At 36.6% G+C, this 16,454-nt stretch overlaps 1 protein-coding gene across 7 annotated transcripts in view; it reads left to right on the top strand.

Annotated features, from left to right (window-relative positions):
* The window catches only part of HCF101 (ATP binding protein), a 102,477-nt gene that overhangs the window by 17,646 nt on the left and 68,377 nt on the right, over positions 1–16,454 (top strand). For 2 of the 7 annotated variants that reach the window (XM_089816572.1, XM_089816576.1), the window contains exons 3-5: positions 10,999–11,141; positions 11,219–11,269; positions 11,672–11,827. In XM_089816572.1, coding sequence (XP_089672698.1) covers positions 10,999–11,141; positions 11,219–11,269; positions 11,672–11,827 — 350 coding nt within the window. The remainder of the gene's footprint in view (positions 1–10,998; positions 11,142–11,218; positions 11,270–11,671; positions 11,828–16,454) is intronic. The other 5 variants (XM_089816578.1, XM_089816582.1, XM_089816588.1 and 2 more) reach the window with 3 other exon arrangements.

Raw genomic sequence — 16,454 nt, forward strand, 5'->3', positions numbered from 1 at the left:
ACCGTACGACCTTTGGGAGATATACAGAAGCTCGTATGGACATTGGGAAACTAAGTGAAAGCTCGTACGGCCCCTAGGAGACAGGAAAACTAAATAAGAGACCGTACGGCCATAGGAGAGCAATTGGTTTTTAAAGACCGTACAGCTTGAGACCGTACGACCATAGGAGATCAATTGGTTTTTGGAGATCGTACGGGTTGGGGAGCAATTGGCAATTGGAGACCGTACGGCTGCTAACCCAGTCAGATAAGAAGGAGAAGATGCCGTACGGCTGAGATAAATTCCTTGAGGAGATCAAACATATGGACGGCTGGAAAAAGATTTAAAAATATATATATATATATATTACAGGACCGTACGGATGAAAGGAGGAACACGCCACAAAGATTGAGGATAGTACGGCGACCGTACGGTGGTTGAAAAGACGAATTAAGGGCAAGGTGAATAGGACCGCACGGATTGAGGGCAAGGTGAATAAGACCGTACGGTCTCAAGCTGAATGCTATCGTATTGAGTGGTGACCAGAATAAAGCCGCAAGGAAAAGAATAGCCAGAGATGAAGGGTATCAGGAAAGGAAGAGGAAGTGGAAGAGCTATAACAAAAAAAAAAAAAACGACGACAGATTCAAGTTGTTCGGAATGAGTAGCAGATGATGCCAAAGAGAAGGGGAAGCATCAGTGGTTGCCAGAAAGAGTCTGGAATCGACAGAAAATGACAGGAATGGTGTGTTCCGTGCATTTCTGTACGAGTTGCGAAGTGCTAATTCCGGGGCGTTGCCCCAGGACCCCGCGAGGGCACTGCCCCTCGACCCCGCCGGGGGCGTTGCCCCCGGACCCCCATTCGTTGCGGATATCAGTTGTGGGAGTCTGACCAGTGGAGAAGAGTTGAAGTGGCTGCAGGCATGGACTTTCTGTGCACCGGAGGCACTGAGAGTAGGTGTTGGCTGTGAGGCTGTCTTGGTGGATGCGTAGAGAGCTCGGGAGGAGCTGATCATCCAGTTGAAGGCAGTATGGCCACACTTGGCTCAGTGTAACCAGGAGTTGGAAACAGAGAAAGCAGCACAGGTGGCTATCAAGGTCAGCTAAGGAGATAGTATTGTGTTAGCAGAGGCTACAGATGCAACGTGGGTTGGAGACCAGTTTGGTGCAGGCATAGGATGAATGTGAAAGTGATGCGGCAGAAACAGATCTATCTTGTTGTAGTTAGTCAATTAATGTATTTTGTTATTAATTTGTCTCAAATATTTTATAATTGTTGTCCGGAGACGACCTTTCTTTTGGGGGGGGATGATGTTGTCGGTAAAATATATAATGTAGATGACGGGTAGAGTAGTATCCGAACGGGCGCGTGACGCTTTAGTCACCCCTTCGGAAAGGTATATGTACACGTCCGAGATGGACTTTGGAAGCAGGATTGTAATCGAAAATCATTGTAGTTATTGTAATCTGCAAGTGCATACATGAATAAAGTACCTGTTCGGAATTGAATCGTGTTATACTTGTGTTGAACTTCTTACCCTATGTAGTAAACAATACTTTGATGTTGTCATATGAGTTAGTTATGAATGATAAACTTGGGGCTTGTCCTAAGTATTTAATTATTTCATGTATTTAATGTGTCTTTATTTAATGTAACTTGCTAGGCCGACTTGTGGCTTGGTTTAGTATAAGTAGAGGGTCTTGTGATGTCTTGAGTCATTCATTAGCACAGAGTTTAGCATGGAGTAGCGAAGTTTAGTAGAGCTAGTAGCTAAGTGTGAGCTTGAGAAAAAAAGAAGGTTTCTTGGTGGCTTGCAAGCACGAGTTTAGATTCTTCTTGGGGTTTTTTACCAGATTGTGGGTCTGGGCTAGCTAGTAGTTGGATCTTGCAAGGTCTTGTAGAACTATTATTGCAATTGCTTTGTATTTGGCCATAACCCCAAAGGCCTTGTAGTCGAGAATGTTGGATGAAAATCTTATGATTATTTTATGAGAATTGGTGTTATTGTGGATCTATATCTCCGTGTTATTGTTTATATTCCACTATGTGGTTATTTGCTAAGGGTTAGGACATCTCCATTGGGGATTCTCTTGCCTTGCACTGCATCAAGTAGTATCAGAGCGAAGGTTGAAGCTAGTTGATCTTGTGGTGCTAGTTGATTTGTTGCTTTGGGTTCGCAAAAATCTTGGAAGATGCATTCGAGAAGATTGGACCCTAAGGCAATTGCAGATTTTTGTGATGCTGTGGAGATTAAGATTAAAGAGAAGGTTAGATCGAATTCTTGATCTGAGATGGAGTTGATGAAGAATGACATGGTCGCTGAGATCATGAGAGCTATTGCTGGTGTACCTAGGATTGTAGGTACTGAAGATGGTTATGAGGAAGTTGCTGAAGACTTTGAGTCTGCTGGATCTAGTGGTGACGACAAAGTTGATCGCATGGAGAGACCTGTGGAAGACATAATTGGTCGGTTGGATAGATTTGAAGCTTAGTTGAAATTGAAGCATAAGATGGATGATTCTAATTTCTCAGGTACTTTGAATCCTGAAGACCTGATTGATTAGATTGGTGAATTGGAAGACTACTTTGAGTTAGAGGATATTGGAGATCCACTCAGAGTGAGGTTGGCACAAACTAAGTTGAAAGGACATGCTGCTTTATGGTGGAAAGAATTGCAAAGAGATAGAGAAGAAGAAGGTGAAATGAAGATCACTAGGTGGAGATTGATGGTGATTAAGTTGAAGGCTAAGTTCATTCCTATTGATTATGAACTTGAGTTGTTTAAGTGGTTGCAGAATCTAAAACAAAAGGATATGACTATGAAGGATTACATCGAGGAGTTGTACAAATTGACAATTTGGTTTGGGTATAGAGAATTTTCTAAAGAAAAAGTGGCTAAATATATTAATGGTTTGAGATTCAATATTTAGGATGAGATTGGTATGTTGAAGATTGATTCAGTTGAGGATGCTTATCAGTATGCTCTGAGGGCAAAAGATAAGTTGAAGAGAAGACATCAAGGTTCTTATCGAGGGAAGGAGAAGCAAGATCACTTGGTGAAGAACAATCAGATTGTTGAGGACTAATCAAAATCCGTTGAGAAGAAGAGAAGAACTGGCAAGGTTGCATTTAAGGGTGCTTGTTTCAAATGTGGTGAAGAAGGAAAAAATTCTTTTGAATGTTCCCAAAAGGTTGGTGATAGAAGAGTTGCTGTGGTGAATGAGCATGTGGATGAAGTGAATGAGCTTGAGGTCGAGGGGGATAATTTGCTGATTCAAAGAGTGTTGCTTGGTAAGAAGGCACTAGAACCTTGTCAAAGGGGGAATTTGTTTAGAACTCGTAAGTCTGGAGGTAAATGCTAGAATGTGATTGTTGATGGTGGTAGTATTGATAAGCTAGTTATTGATGAGATGGCTCAAAAACTTGGTTTGAAGAGGGTGAGGCATCCTTGTCCTTATAAGATTAGTTGGTTGCAAGATGAACATGCTTTGGGGGTGAGGGAGCAGTGTCTTGTTAATTTCCAGATTGGACAATATGTGGATCATGTGTTGTGTGATATTGTGGACATGAGTAGTTATCACATATTACTTGGTAGACCTTGGCAGTATGATTGTAGGATGGTGCATTATTGTGTTAAGAATGTGTTTATTGTTTAGAAGGGTGTAAGGAAGCATTCCATGACTCCTTTGCAGAATGTAAAACTTGGTAGGAGGAACCTGAGTTTTGGTAGGCAAGTTGAGTTGAGGGGTTCTCAAAAGGTTGGAGACCAGCATGGAAACAAATCTGTGGCACACCAAAGACAAATATGAAGATGATAGTTGCAAGAAGGGAGTTGTGGAGGTGGAACAAAGGCAAGAGTGTACAAGTTGAAGACTTGGAGGACATGTATGTGAAGAATCAAGTCGGGGTTTATGTGTTGAATCCTGGAAGTTGTTCTTCCAGCTGCGAAGAACATACTTTCTTTGCACTTGGGGTGTTTGATGCAGGGGCACTCTGGAGTAGTCAGCAATCTTGTATGCAGGAGTAGTAGGCTCGGATTTGTGGACTTATGGTTTGCGTAGTTGGAGATGTGTTCGAGGCACATTGGAGAACCTTGTCCTAAGTGTGCATAATGATTGGAGTTATCACCTTGGAGTTAGGGCTGTTTTGGTGGCTGTTGGTAGCGCATTCCTGATTTCCTGGACATACTTTGAAGATTGTATTCGCGAGCTTTGATCCGAGGGAGCTGGCCTATGCACTCTTGGATGGCACGTGAACCTGTGCCTAAGGGCGTATACTTTGATGTTATCATATGAGTCAGTTATGCATAGTAAACTTGGGGCTTGTCCTAAGTATTTAGTTATTTCATGCATTTAATGATTGTTGCCAAGCCGACTTGTGGCTTGAGGGTGTATTTAATGTGAGTGTTTATTTAATGTAACTTGCTAGGCTGACATGGGGATTGTTTTAGTATAAGTAGACGGTCTTGTGATGTCTTGAGTCATTCATTAGCATGGAGTAGCTGAGAGGAGTGAAGTTTAGCAGAGCTAGTAGCTAAGTGTGGGCTTGGGAAAACAAGAAGGTTGTTTGGTGGCTTGCAAGCACAAGTTTAGATTCTTCTTGGCATATTTTACCAGATTGTGGGTCTGGACTAGCTAGTGGTTGGATCTTGCAAGGTCTTGCATAACTGTCATTGTAATTGCTTTGTATTTGACCATAACTCGAAAGGCCTTACAGCTAGGCATGTTGGATGAAAATCTTATGATTTTATTATGAGAATTGGTATTATTGTGGATCTAAATCTCTGTGTTATTGTTTATATTCCGTTGTGTGGTTATTTGCTAGGGGCTAGGACATCTCCATTGGAGATTCTCTTGCCTTGGATTGCATCAGATTTCATGTGGTCTTTCATTTTGACTTGGCATCATGCGTATGGTGATTTTCTCTTGTGCTTGAGATTACTTGGCATCGTTGTTTTCTGGAAGCTAGTAGGATTATCTTGAGAAAAAATCTTAGGGTAACGAAATGGAATAGAAGGAATTAGGAAAAAGATGAAAGAGAGGGAGAAAGAGCTATTTGAGCACTAATGCATCCATGGATCATAAAATCACTAAAAAGCAAGAGTTAAAAGGTCTTATATGGTTGGTGCTTTCATTTTAAGATAATACATTTAGCTCCCACTTTAGTGAGAGTATGAGCCTACCTCATACCATGGTAAAGTAGATCAAAAGCAATAGCTGATCTTATTATAATTAAGGATATAAAGAAACTACCAAGCCCCCAACAGACTGGAGTCTTCACCATATCCAAATCCATAACATGAGAGATGTCACTGACAAGAGAAAAAAGAGAGAAGTGTAGTCAACTTGCCTAACAAGGTTTGTGTTCCTTATTGTGAACCACACAAAGAAGGTGCAATGCAACAAAAGACGGCGTTGAATGGTTTAGCAAGTGTGTATGGCATATTAATCAACCCATCACAGATGAATTGAATGGTCTAGCAAGTGTGTGTGGCATGCTAGTCAATTTATCAGAGATTCATCCTCAAGAAACCCTATGTCCCAAAAGAAGAATTTGCAAAAACAACCTAGACATAAGGATGTGTGTTCTTAAGGGATCATAAAAAGGCACAAGAGTCGAGATAAGGCTTCCCAAATTGTTCTGTGATCCAAGGAAGGATCCAAAAAAGAAAAGATCAGGTCTCCCGAACTGTTTGGTAATCCAAAGAGGGATAAAAAAAGAGTTCTGAGGATTAGGCCTCTTGGACTGTTAGTAATCTGATCGAGGGATCCAAAAAGAGTTGCGGGGATTAGGCCTTGTAGGCTGCTAGTAATCTCATAGGGGGATTCAAAAAGTTGCGAAAGAAAAACTTTTTAAGTGTGTGTGTGTGCAAGCAAGTAGAGTGTATACTCCCATGTTAAAGCAATTGCAAACACCTCAATGGGAGCAATGGCTTTAACGAAAGTGTACATGCATCCACCAAAAACATTTGCACTATAAAATGCCGCCAAGACAGAACATTCCAAGGGAAATAAACACATGACATAGGAGAGAGCACAAGACGAATCTACAAACTCTGGGGTTAGTATGATCATATGATAATAAGTATAGTATTATATAACTATGAAATGTCATCATTCCCCAAAGAAAGTAAAACTACAACACAATGGAGGAAAATCATGTAACAGGTACAAAGAAGAGTCTTTTTGGGCTGACATCATGAAGATCAAAAAGAATTTAGTGCTACCATGTAGTAAGCATCCAAGCGGACTACACGAGCACATTTATGAACAATGGCACATATACAACACAACATGTAACAACATATAGAAGAAGAGAGATAGAGGGATGTGTACAACATGTTTGATTACTTCATCACCTTGCACCAATGGGGCAGCAGTGATCAGTTCAAGCAATCTAGACAAAACATATAACAAGCAACACAACACAGGGGCACCACTTGCAAGAGGAACAATATTTAACATAGTAGGAGCAACAACCATATCCAAGCAAGGACTCTAATGGAACTCACTCTGCTTGATACTAGGAGTGATCGTTAACTGTTTAGAAAACATGTTAAGAAAATCATGAACAACATCAATAGTCTCATATTCATCATCACTAACATGTGCATTAGCATCAATAACTTCATCATCAAGAGTATCTTCCCAATCAAGGTTAATCACTATAGAATTTAAGATTCAAATAGAATCATCATGTTTCTCCATTTGCATGTTATCGTTATGATTTACTTCCTCCAAGGACTCAAGCATGGGTTGATTGAAGGAAGACAAGAGTTAAGAAGATGATATAGTTTTAGAAGCAAGAGCGTGTGCTTTAGCTTTAGCTTGATGGTTCTTACAATGCTTATGAGCATGCTGATTAGAAATGGTTTTATAAGATAAAATAAACAATCTTATTTTTAACATATTTTATTTGGGGTAAAAAGGTGAATTACAACGATAATCATGGATATATTTTTGAGTGAAATTTTACATTTTCTCCTTTGTGCGATTATCTCCATCATAACTCTCTAATTTACCAAACATTGTGTTCCAAATCTGGCATAAATCAATATCATTAAGTTTCTGACCATAATGGTATCCAAAGGGTGACATATTTGAATTCAAAGTTGTGCCTTGATTGCATTCAAAGGGTATGGTATCTGCTTCCAATGGTGTGCCTTGTCTACGTCCAAAGGTTGTTGTGCCTGTGTCCAAAGGTGTGCCTTGACTGCACCCGAAGGGTGTCATATCTGCTTCCAAATGTGTGTTGTATCCACATCCAAAAGGTGTTGTCTTTGCGTCTGAAGGTGTGTGTTGTTGGTAGACTGAAAAGACTGATTGTGCAGGTCTGTTAAATCTTCTGGGTATTGCAAAGATTACACAACATTCCAATGAGCTATACAAAGTTGTTCATCTGCATGCAAGGGTTCTCGTAGTCGCACAACAACAAGGGGTACATTACTATGCCCTAATTTGATATCTCTTACTTTCGGCAAATTACTTCCTAAGCTTGTTAGTTGCTCGTACCCAAGATATTTATACTTGGGTCTTGTTTTGGATAGGAAATATTTGATTATAATTCTGGAAAAATTCTGACAATACCTCTCCATAATTTTCTAATTTTTCGGGCATGAGAATTATGACAATACATTGGTTACCCTAACTAGTAAGGGCATGAGAGATTAACTTACTCATTTTATCGTTGTTTGGAGTTAATAATGCCTGGAGTCTTTGGCCTCTTTCCATTGATTTTTGCTCTTTTTTCACAGTTACAACCCTTGTTTAATTCTTAATTCTCTTGTGAAAATGCAATTGAAACCACCTTAATTTGTATATAAAGTTTGGCATTGATTATCCATCCACATTTGTGTTAGCCATTAATGCATTTCGTACCTCTGTTGCATGCAGTCCCAAAACTCCTGTAAGTTTATGGCCCTAATTTGTTATCTCCTACTTTGGGCATTTCACTTTCTAAGCTTGTTGACTACTCATACCCGAGATATTTATACTTCTTGTTTTGAAAAGGAAATATTTAATAGTAATTCTAGAAAACTTTTGACCATAGTTCAAAATACTGGTATCAACAACTAATCACAGAGGGCAAAGAATAAGATATCGGGAAATATCAGAGATAGTCAGAAACTTATCGGAAAAAAATGGTAACTTAAAATATGGTTAAATTTAATTAGAGGTACAATTTTTTTTCAAAATTGAATAAGGAGATGCATCTAATGAGTCAGTAAATGAGCAAACAAACCGAACAAGCTGATCTAGATATATATAAATGCAAGTAGGTAACAAAATTGCATTCGTGATTTGAGTCATTTTGTTAACCTTGTTGGGAGTTCTATTTTTTTGCGAATTTTAGTTTTACCTCTTTCCATTCTTCATCCTAACCTTTCTTTTCCACCTATGTGCTCCCCTTCTCTTAGTTTCTACTCCTTTGTTGGTAATTTGTCCGGTTTTGCTAACTGCTCATTCTATCGACACATTTCATTTTCTAGTTTTTAAGTTTCATTTCTTTCGCTTTGTTTTGGGAGAAAAGTTCTCCTTTTGTCAGGGTTTTAAGGACTTTCACAAACTCCATCTGCATTTTGAAAGGTAATGTGAACCTTCTCTTACTTCCAAAACTTCTAAATCTTTACCTCCTTAGTGGCAATTTGGCCCTTTTGTGAATTTTGTTATTATTGTTGTTAAGTGTTTTAATTGATGATTATACTAGTTGAAACCATTGACACCAGTATTAAGTTATCATATCTGATGTTCACAACTAGTTGTGAGGCATGTATGCGGATTTTATGCTTTTCATCAACTATTATACAACAGATTTGCCATCATATTTATCATATTTTTGTCATGTAAGGCTCCTGGTTCATACCAACCACATATAATTCAGATCTGCTGTTATAATTGATTACTTTGGCATTGTGAGGGTTTCTGAATTCAAATCAGCATTGTGGATTGTTGATCAACATTTCTTCATTGGGGTCTGTCATCCATATTTTGCATTCTCCATCATTTCGGCTTGCACAATTTAGAAAAATTGCATACTTTGAAAAGTTGTCTTATTTGAGACATTACAAAAATTGTCTTCAATAGTGATTTCTATTTAAAAAAATGCCGTCAACAATGTTATATGTAAAGCATATTAAAAGAGAAAACTTGAGAGGTATTGTTTGAGGCTGGAAATGAAACTTACAACCAAATAGGAATGATGGAAGATGAAAAATAGATGCAAAACGCTTGAGCCCAGATACTAATATAGGCTTGAGAATGAAGTGCAAGAGAATGACATAAAAACTTAGTTACATGACATAAAAACTTAGTTACCCAGTTCTCCCCCTAGCCTTTCGAACCAGGCAAATTTCGAACCAGTCCTTGGTTCTGGTCCCAGTTCCCTTTTGGGTTCCACTTGGGTTCGAACCTAGGCAGGCTGGTTCCTCCAGGCCGAACCTAGGACAAACCATGGTTGAACCAGGGTAGACCCAGGCAAACCAAATGCAAACCAAGTGCAGTTCCACCGAGAATCATTCTATAATTTAGTGCAGAAAATGATTATTACAGAATTTGAAAAAAAGATCTTTAATATTACAAAACAAAATTTGCTGAAGTTCAGATATTTGTTACATCAAATTAAACTAGAACTCAAGATATCTTCCAGTGAAATTTTTATAGCCAATTGCTGATAATGACCCCCATCCCCTTAAATTGGAAACTCTATTTTGTCTTAAATCTTATTTTAAACATGAATATCTTCAATAGGTGAAGGGAGTTGCAAGCTACTTATATAACATTTTTCAATTAGGATGTTAATTACAAGCTAACAAGCTCTTTGTACAACGAAAAAGTAATAAGTATTTGACAACTTAGAAAGAAAGAATGTCATTAGTGCAACTGATCTCATTGACATTGGTAGTGTTTGTGAATTGACTGACACCTTTGATGATGCGAAGAAGAAGAAGATGAAGATTTAGATAATCCATTAGATGATTAAAACTTATTATAAAGTTTTAACTGTTGAAAATCAAAATAATGATACTTGGACTGAATATTATTTAATATTTTGGCGTTGCTAATAGATATGATGTTATGATTACAAGTCTATAGTGTTTTTGTTGTTTTAATGATACTATGTGGCATTCTAATCTTAATTGATTCTTCTTAGCTACATACATATGTATATGTATATGTATGTATATGCATGTTTTTGTACTAACGAACCCAAACGAACCCAAACTCCATTTCTAAATTTTGCCATACCAGCGAACCGGTTCGTCAAACCCGAACTTGAACCTGGACTCGAACCGGTAACACAGCATAAATATTAAAATAGGTTGTGGTTTCAAGAATATATGAACGAATGGAAATATGCAGATGAAGGGGCATTTTCCATATGATGTCGCTTGTTGAAGATTCTATTCAATGAGTCACCATATTGAAAGATAACCCTTTTGAACTAATGACAATTGAAATACATCACATGGAAAAGAAATGTTGATTTGATGTTAGCTACTTTAGAGATATATATTCAAGTTTCTAATCAACCAGCACCCAATGGTTACATTATTATATTGAATATAATTTGCCTTTATGGTGATATCTTACTATTTGTTTTTCATTTTGCTTCAAAATTTGACAAATTTTAGATTCTGGTGATATCTTACTGTTTGTTTTACATTTTGTTTCAAATCTAATTATGTATTCAAAGATTGAATGTTATAAAATTGTATTACAGATTGTACAAATTTAGACAGCAAATTTTAGGGATTTTCTGGTCAAAAGTATGGTGTTCCGATCATAAGTTTGTTAGACATTGAGCACATAATTTCCTAATAAAACTTGTTGTCTTTTAAGATAGGCCTTACATAAAACAGTTTGATCTTTATTTTTATTCAAGGCATTACTTTACTACTTTAATCTATACCCTATCCTTCTTTAGGAAAGTTTATTGCTAAAATTATTTCAGTTTTTGTTATCATCCATTTTTGGATTTCTACAATCTTATAACATGTTTATTTCCCTAATGAACATCAGGCACTTCTGCAGAGACATCAATAGCAAGTGCCAAGAAAGATGTTTTAAAAGCATTGTCTCAAATAATAGACCCTGACTTTGGGACTGACATTGTTTCATGTGGGTTTGTAAAAGACATGCAACTGGATGAGATCTCTGGAGAGGTACCGAAATTGTATATTCTCATATATTTATCCATAATGTTTGAAGGAATTCTCTATAAGAAACTGTGTGTTGACAGGTTTCATTTAGACTTGAGCTAACAACTCCTGCATGCCCCATCAAAGATATGGTAATTCAAATACAATTTTCTCAAAGCTAGTTTGATTTCCTCTTTGTATTATATCACAGAAAAATTGTGCTCTTAATTAAGAATAAAAGGGTGCAAATATTATTTTTCATGATTATGGCAAGCTAGCCGTTCTTCATTTATCATTTTGTTTAATTAGATTCATATATTTCATGCATGTGTAATTCAATACACAAATTCACTTTATCCATAATAACAGAAAACTCGTTATGATGGGATTCTCTGGCTTTTGTTTTGCATTGTTTAGTGTTTCTGTTTTGTGTATATAATCCTTTTCTCTATCATTATTAACATGCTATTCTTGAAGAATAATGGCTTTAGCCCTGTTTTTGTGTGAATATTTTATTGAATGCTATCTATCTGAGCATTTGGTTTGAATGACAGTTTGAACAGCAAGCAAATGCTGTAGTGGCTGCATTACCTTGGGTGCAAAAAGTCAACGTGACAATGTCTGCACAACCTGCAAAGCCTGTTTTTATGGAGGAAATGCCAACAGGCTTGAAAGCTGTTTCTAACATTATAGCTGTTTCTAGTTGCAAGGTATGTTATCTCGTCCTTCTGTAAAGTGTATACTTCAAAATTTCCTTATTATTTTTTTGGGTTTAGTCTACTATGAATTCTGTGCAAGATAGTATTGTCATTACAGAGATTATGGTGGTTCTGTGTCCACTTTTCTCTACTAGGATCACAGGTGCTTGGCCCTTTTTCTTCATGAGTTCACTGGGTTAAGTCATAGATCTTTCTGCAGTGGACCCAGACCTACCAAATTGACTTTTTTTTTCTATCCATCATAGATGTGGAAGGCATAAAGTAAGCATTGGATACTATTGATTCGCTTACAAATGGGGACAGATTGTTGAGGCATTGCCCATGCTTCTAATCTATTATGGTTGATGATCCTTAGCACCCTGACATTCACTCTAACAGTTGTGGGTCCATCTCTTCTCAACGTTCAAGACCCTCTCAAATGTCTTTTTGTGATAAATCTCAAGGAAGAGATTGCATTATGCTGATTGTTTTCCTGTTAATATCAAAAGTATTGACTCACTTATAGATGAATGAAAGGGAACGACAAACCCAGAAAGCCACCTGAGAACCAGTATGCACCTTCAGTATCCTATGCATTCTTCAAAGTCTGATATCAATAACTCGATACAAGCACATACTACTAAGTCATGCAAGCAGAACAGAGTTAATTTTCCATCTATCAATTATTAGAGGAAAGATAATGGTAGACATATCTAAACAAATATTGGCAACATAACAGCATGTAAATTGACACTTAAAGGATATAAAAGAAGAAGAAAAGAAGAAGGATAAGAAGAAACACCGATATATGTGGGGCAAACCCTTTCGGGTAAAAACACACACGCTTGAAAGCATTGAACGAATTTATTAATCTACAGAAAAGTGCTAGAACACACTTGTAGGCTCATAACCATGGAGTCTATATCTTGCCCTTCTGAAAGAAAATTGACAGCATGGCCCTCTACTGAACAATTTCTTCACTTTTCTCTCAAAACCCACATAGAAGACACAATATACAGTAGAGAAACACAAGTTTGAAGTTGCTTCTAGATAAAGCCAAAAGAGAGGGTCATGCAAATCCTTGTGTAAGCATACAAGTGATTTCATACATCATTTTCTAACCCCTCTCACATACCTCCAAACTTGAGTACTTGTTGTTTTTGCAAATAATAGGTATGACAGATGCTCTTACACACCTTACAACTGTCATAGAATCTGTCATATATAATAACACATACAACTGTATGAGAATCCATCATAAATGACTATAATTAACTGATTCCCTTACAACTTTTCATAACTCAAGATTCTTTCTAATTATTGTTAAACTTGTGACGAGAATCCATCATAACCTGTCTTAAGAATCTGTCATACAATAATGACTTACACAGGTTTCTGAGACGTTGACAAATGGAAAAATATCCCTAGCAAATTGGGACAACTCCTTGCCCATATGAGGACAAAATACATTCTTGTCATCTTACATGTCACTTCCCAGTGAGAAGACAACTCACTATGTCATGTCATAGTAGGTGACAAAATATGACAAGCAATGAAATACAATTTAATCTTCAAATAAATAAATCCAGTGTAAGGAATGGCTAAGGTTGAGGCACCTTAATTCCCAACAATGGGGACAAATCAATGAATGTTAAATGTTCTCTAGATACTACTGATTTTCTTACAATTTTTGATAGATCAGTGAGGCATTGCCCATCCTTGCAATCCACAATGGCTAAGTATCCTCAAGACCTTGGCGCTCGCTTTAGTGGTTGTGGATCTATCTCTTCTCGATGTTGGGGACCACCTCACACCTGTTTTCCATGGAAAATTTTGTGGAAATGTCAGATGTGCCTTAAAAGTTAGAAGGGGTCTAATATAGAATTGAATGTTTGTAGTTAGAAGTACAGTTATAACTAGCTAAATAAATATTGTTATGTTTTGTAATTTAGGAGATTTGTTTTCGACTATTTGTGGGCTGGGTTGGCAGCTATTAGGGGTTGGTAGTCTTAATAAGCCCAACACACTGTTTTTGTGTTATTGATTGTAGTTGGGAGCTCTCGTGTTGTCATTGTACTTATTACATATTAGTGGAATGATATAAATGCTGAGTCTTTATAGAAATTGTATTCATACTTGATGTTCTATGTTTGGTAAGTTATATGAAATATTCTCGTTTACTCGTACAATAAGTAACATAACCATACCTGAGTAAACATTTGACATTGTTATCAATTCAAATCATGGAGATATAATTCACGAATAGGCAAAATAGCGATGTAAAGGGATAGCTCGTTGAAGAATTGGAAGTAACTGAAACCAAAGAACAAGTTGAATGAATTCTTCTGAGATAAAGATTTCTCACATGTAACTTTATTACCCTTCAAGACCTTGGGAGGCGAGGGACCAAGAGCAATGTAGACAACAAAAACTGCAGTGATACTACTAGCAGACACACCTTTGCAAATTATTGCTCATGCAGTCAAACAAAGATAGAAGATATACGCCAAGCAATTAGGAAGCCATAGAAGGATTGGTGAGAAGATCCCTTTGGCTTGTTGATTTTCCAAGATCACTGCAAATGTACTAAGCACTGCCTCTTTGGTATCTGTTTTCCAATTTGCAGCAATCTCTTATTTATATTGAAAATAAATTAAGAGGAGACAACATGTCCATGGGACATGTCTATTCATTAAAATGATAACAACATAGTTATATATAATAGATCTCATATATATAATTTATTATTTAATTAACTACACACACACACACACACACACACACACACATATATATATTACATATATGTATCACATATCTGTAGCTTCAGTTTAGTCTCAAAGTTTTATCCGACTGAAGCTACCAAACATCAACCTTCCCTCTTAGCTGGGGAGGATAAACACAAGACATATATTACACCATTGGTAATATTAGGAATGACAAATTTTAAGGATATCTTTGATCTGAAGATATGCACCATTTTGATATCACATTTGATATCAAGAGTATTGGTCTTCCATAATATCAACACATGATATTCACTAAATACTCTAAGTAACATTTGGATATCATGAGTATTGGTCTTCCAGAATATTAACACATGATATTCACCAAGTACATATTGGCCTTCCAAAATATCAACACATGATATTCACGAAGTACTCAAATGAGGTTTTGATATCACATCTGATATCATGAGTATTGGTCTCCCAAAATATTGACATTCAATATTCACCATGTACTCAAAAGTTTTGATATCACTTCTGATATCATGAGTATTAGTCTCCTAGAATATCGACATTTGATATTCACCAAGTTCTCTTTGAGTAATGGCCTTCCAGAATGTTGAGATGCAAGATATTCATCAAGTATTGTGAATAATGGCCTTCCAGAGCATCAAGGCATACGATATTCACCAAGTGCTCTGTGTAATGGCCCTCCGGAACATCAATTTGCATAACATTCACCATGTACTCAAAAAATGTTTATAAGGTATGTGCACACACATTCTCATAATGCTTACCATATCAACATCTACCATGGAAAGTATAATCTATCATGATTTGCATGGACATTGTAAGATATCCATCATAATAGAAAATTAAGTTATTGTAAGATCGTCACCTTTCAATAACTTCTGCAAATACAAGTGACATCATTTGGAAGTCGTCACTTCCTCATGATGTACACAGGGGGTAGGCCCATTAAAATCACATAGTCACGAAGTATATTCATAAATCACAGTCCTCTTAACTGCTACAATTTATTGTTCACTAGAGAATCCATCTCAACATGGTTTACTCCCTCTGAATCTATATGACCGAGATCACCAAAGGTCGACTGAATCATATCCTCTTATTTGCTCCCTCTCTTTCAAGGTTGCCTCTAATGAAATTTCAGGCTCTCTCTGAATCTCAATCTCCTTCTTCTTGCAATAACATTCTTGGAGGAAAAGATCAAGGCAAATAGATCTTATACTGTACACACACACACACACACACACACACACACACACACACACACACACATACATATACACACAAATAGGAGAGAGAATACATTGATTAGACAAATAAAATACTGGAGGATAATAAATAATTTATTAAATCTTTCATTCCATTAGACATTAATATTTTAATAAAAAAAAATTGTTTATTACATTAATTGTTTCATTAAAAGGATTGTAACGATTTACTATAAATCTATATGTCTAAAGAACATAATGTCATTGTAATCGATTAATATAAATTTACGTATTATCCATTTGTAGCTTTCTACATATACTTTTCATACTATATATTATGAAAAATAATTAATTCATAACATTGAAATAATATAAAACATATCATATATATAGTATGAACTAATTGATTTGAAATAAAATATAAAATATATCTTACTTGCTAGTGGGGTCCTTTTTACCTTTGTTGGGGATTGTCCACACTTCGCTAATAAAAAATATGTCCTTTATACCAAAAACTTTAGTTCAGTCGGCCTTGTGCTGCCTTGCACATTACCAAATCTTCAAGTTAGGTTCTGCCACGTGGGTTAACATGTAGGATGTTGTCCCAACCTTGTTAAGTAATTATTTTGCAAGACAACAATTCCTTAAACAAAATACCAATACTTTCTACTTACC

The sequence above is a fragment of the Cupressus sempervirens genome, chromosome 1 (assembly GCF_028749045.1).
Source record: "Cupressus sempervirens isolate cs-2001-9-10 chromosome 1, ASM2874904v1, whole genome shotgun sequence".
Classification (NCBI taxonomy): Eukaryota; Viridiplantae; Streptophyta; class Pinopsida; order Cupressales; family Cupressaceae; genus Cupressus; species Cupressus sempervirens.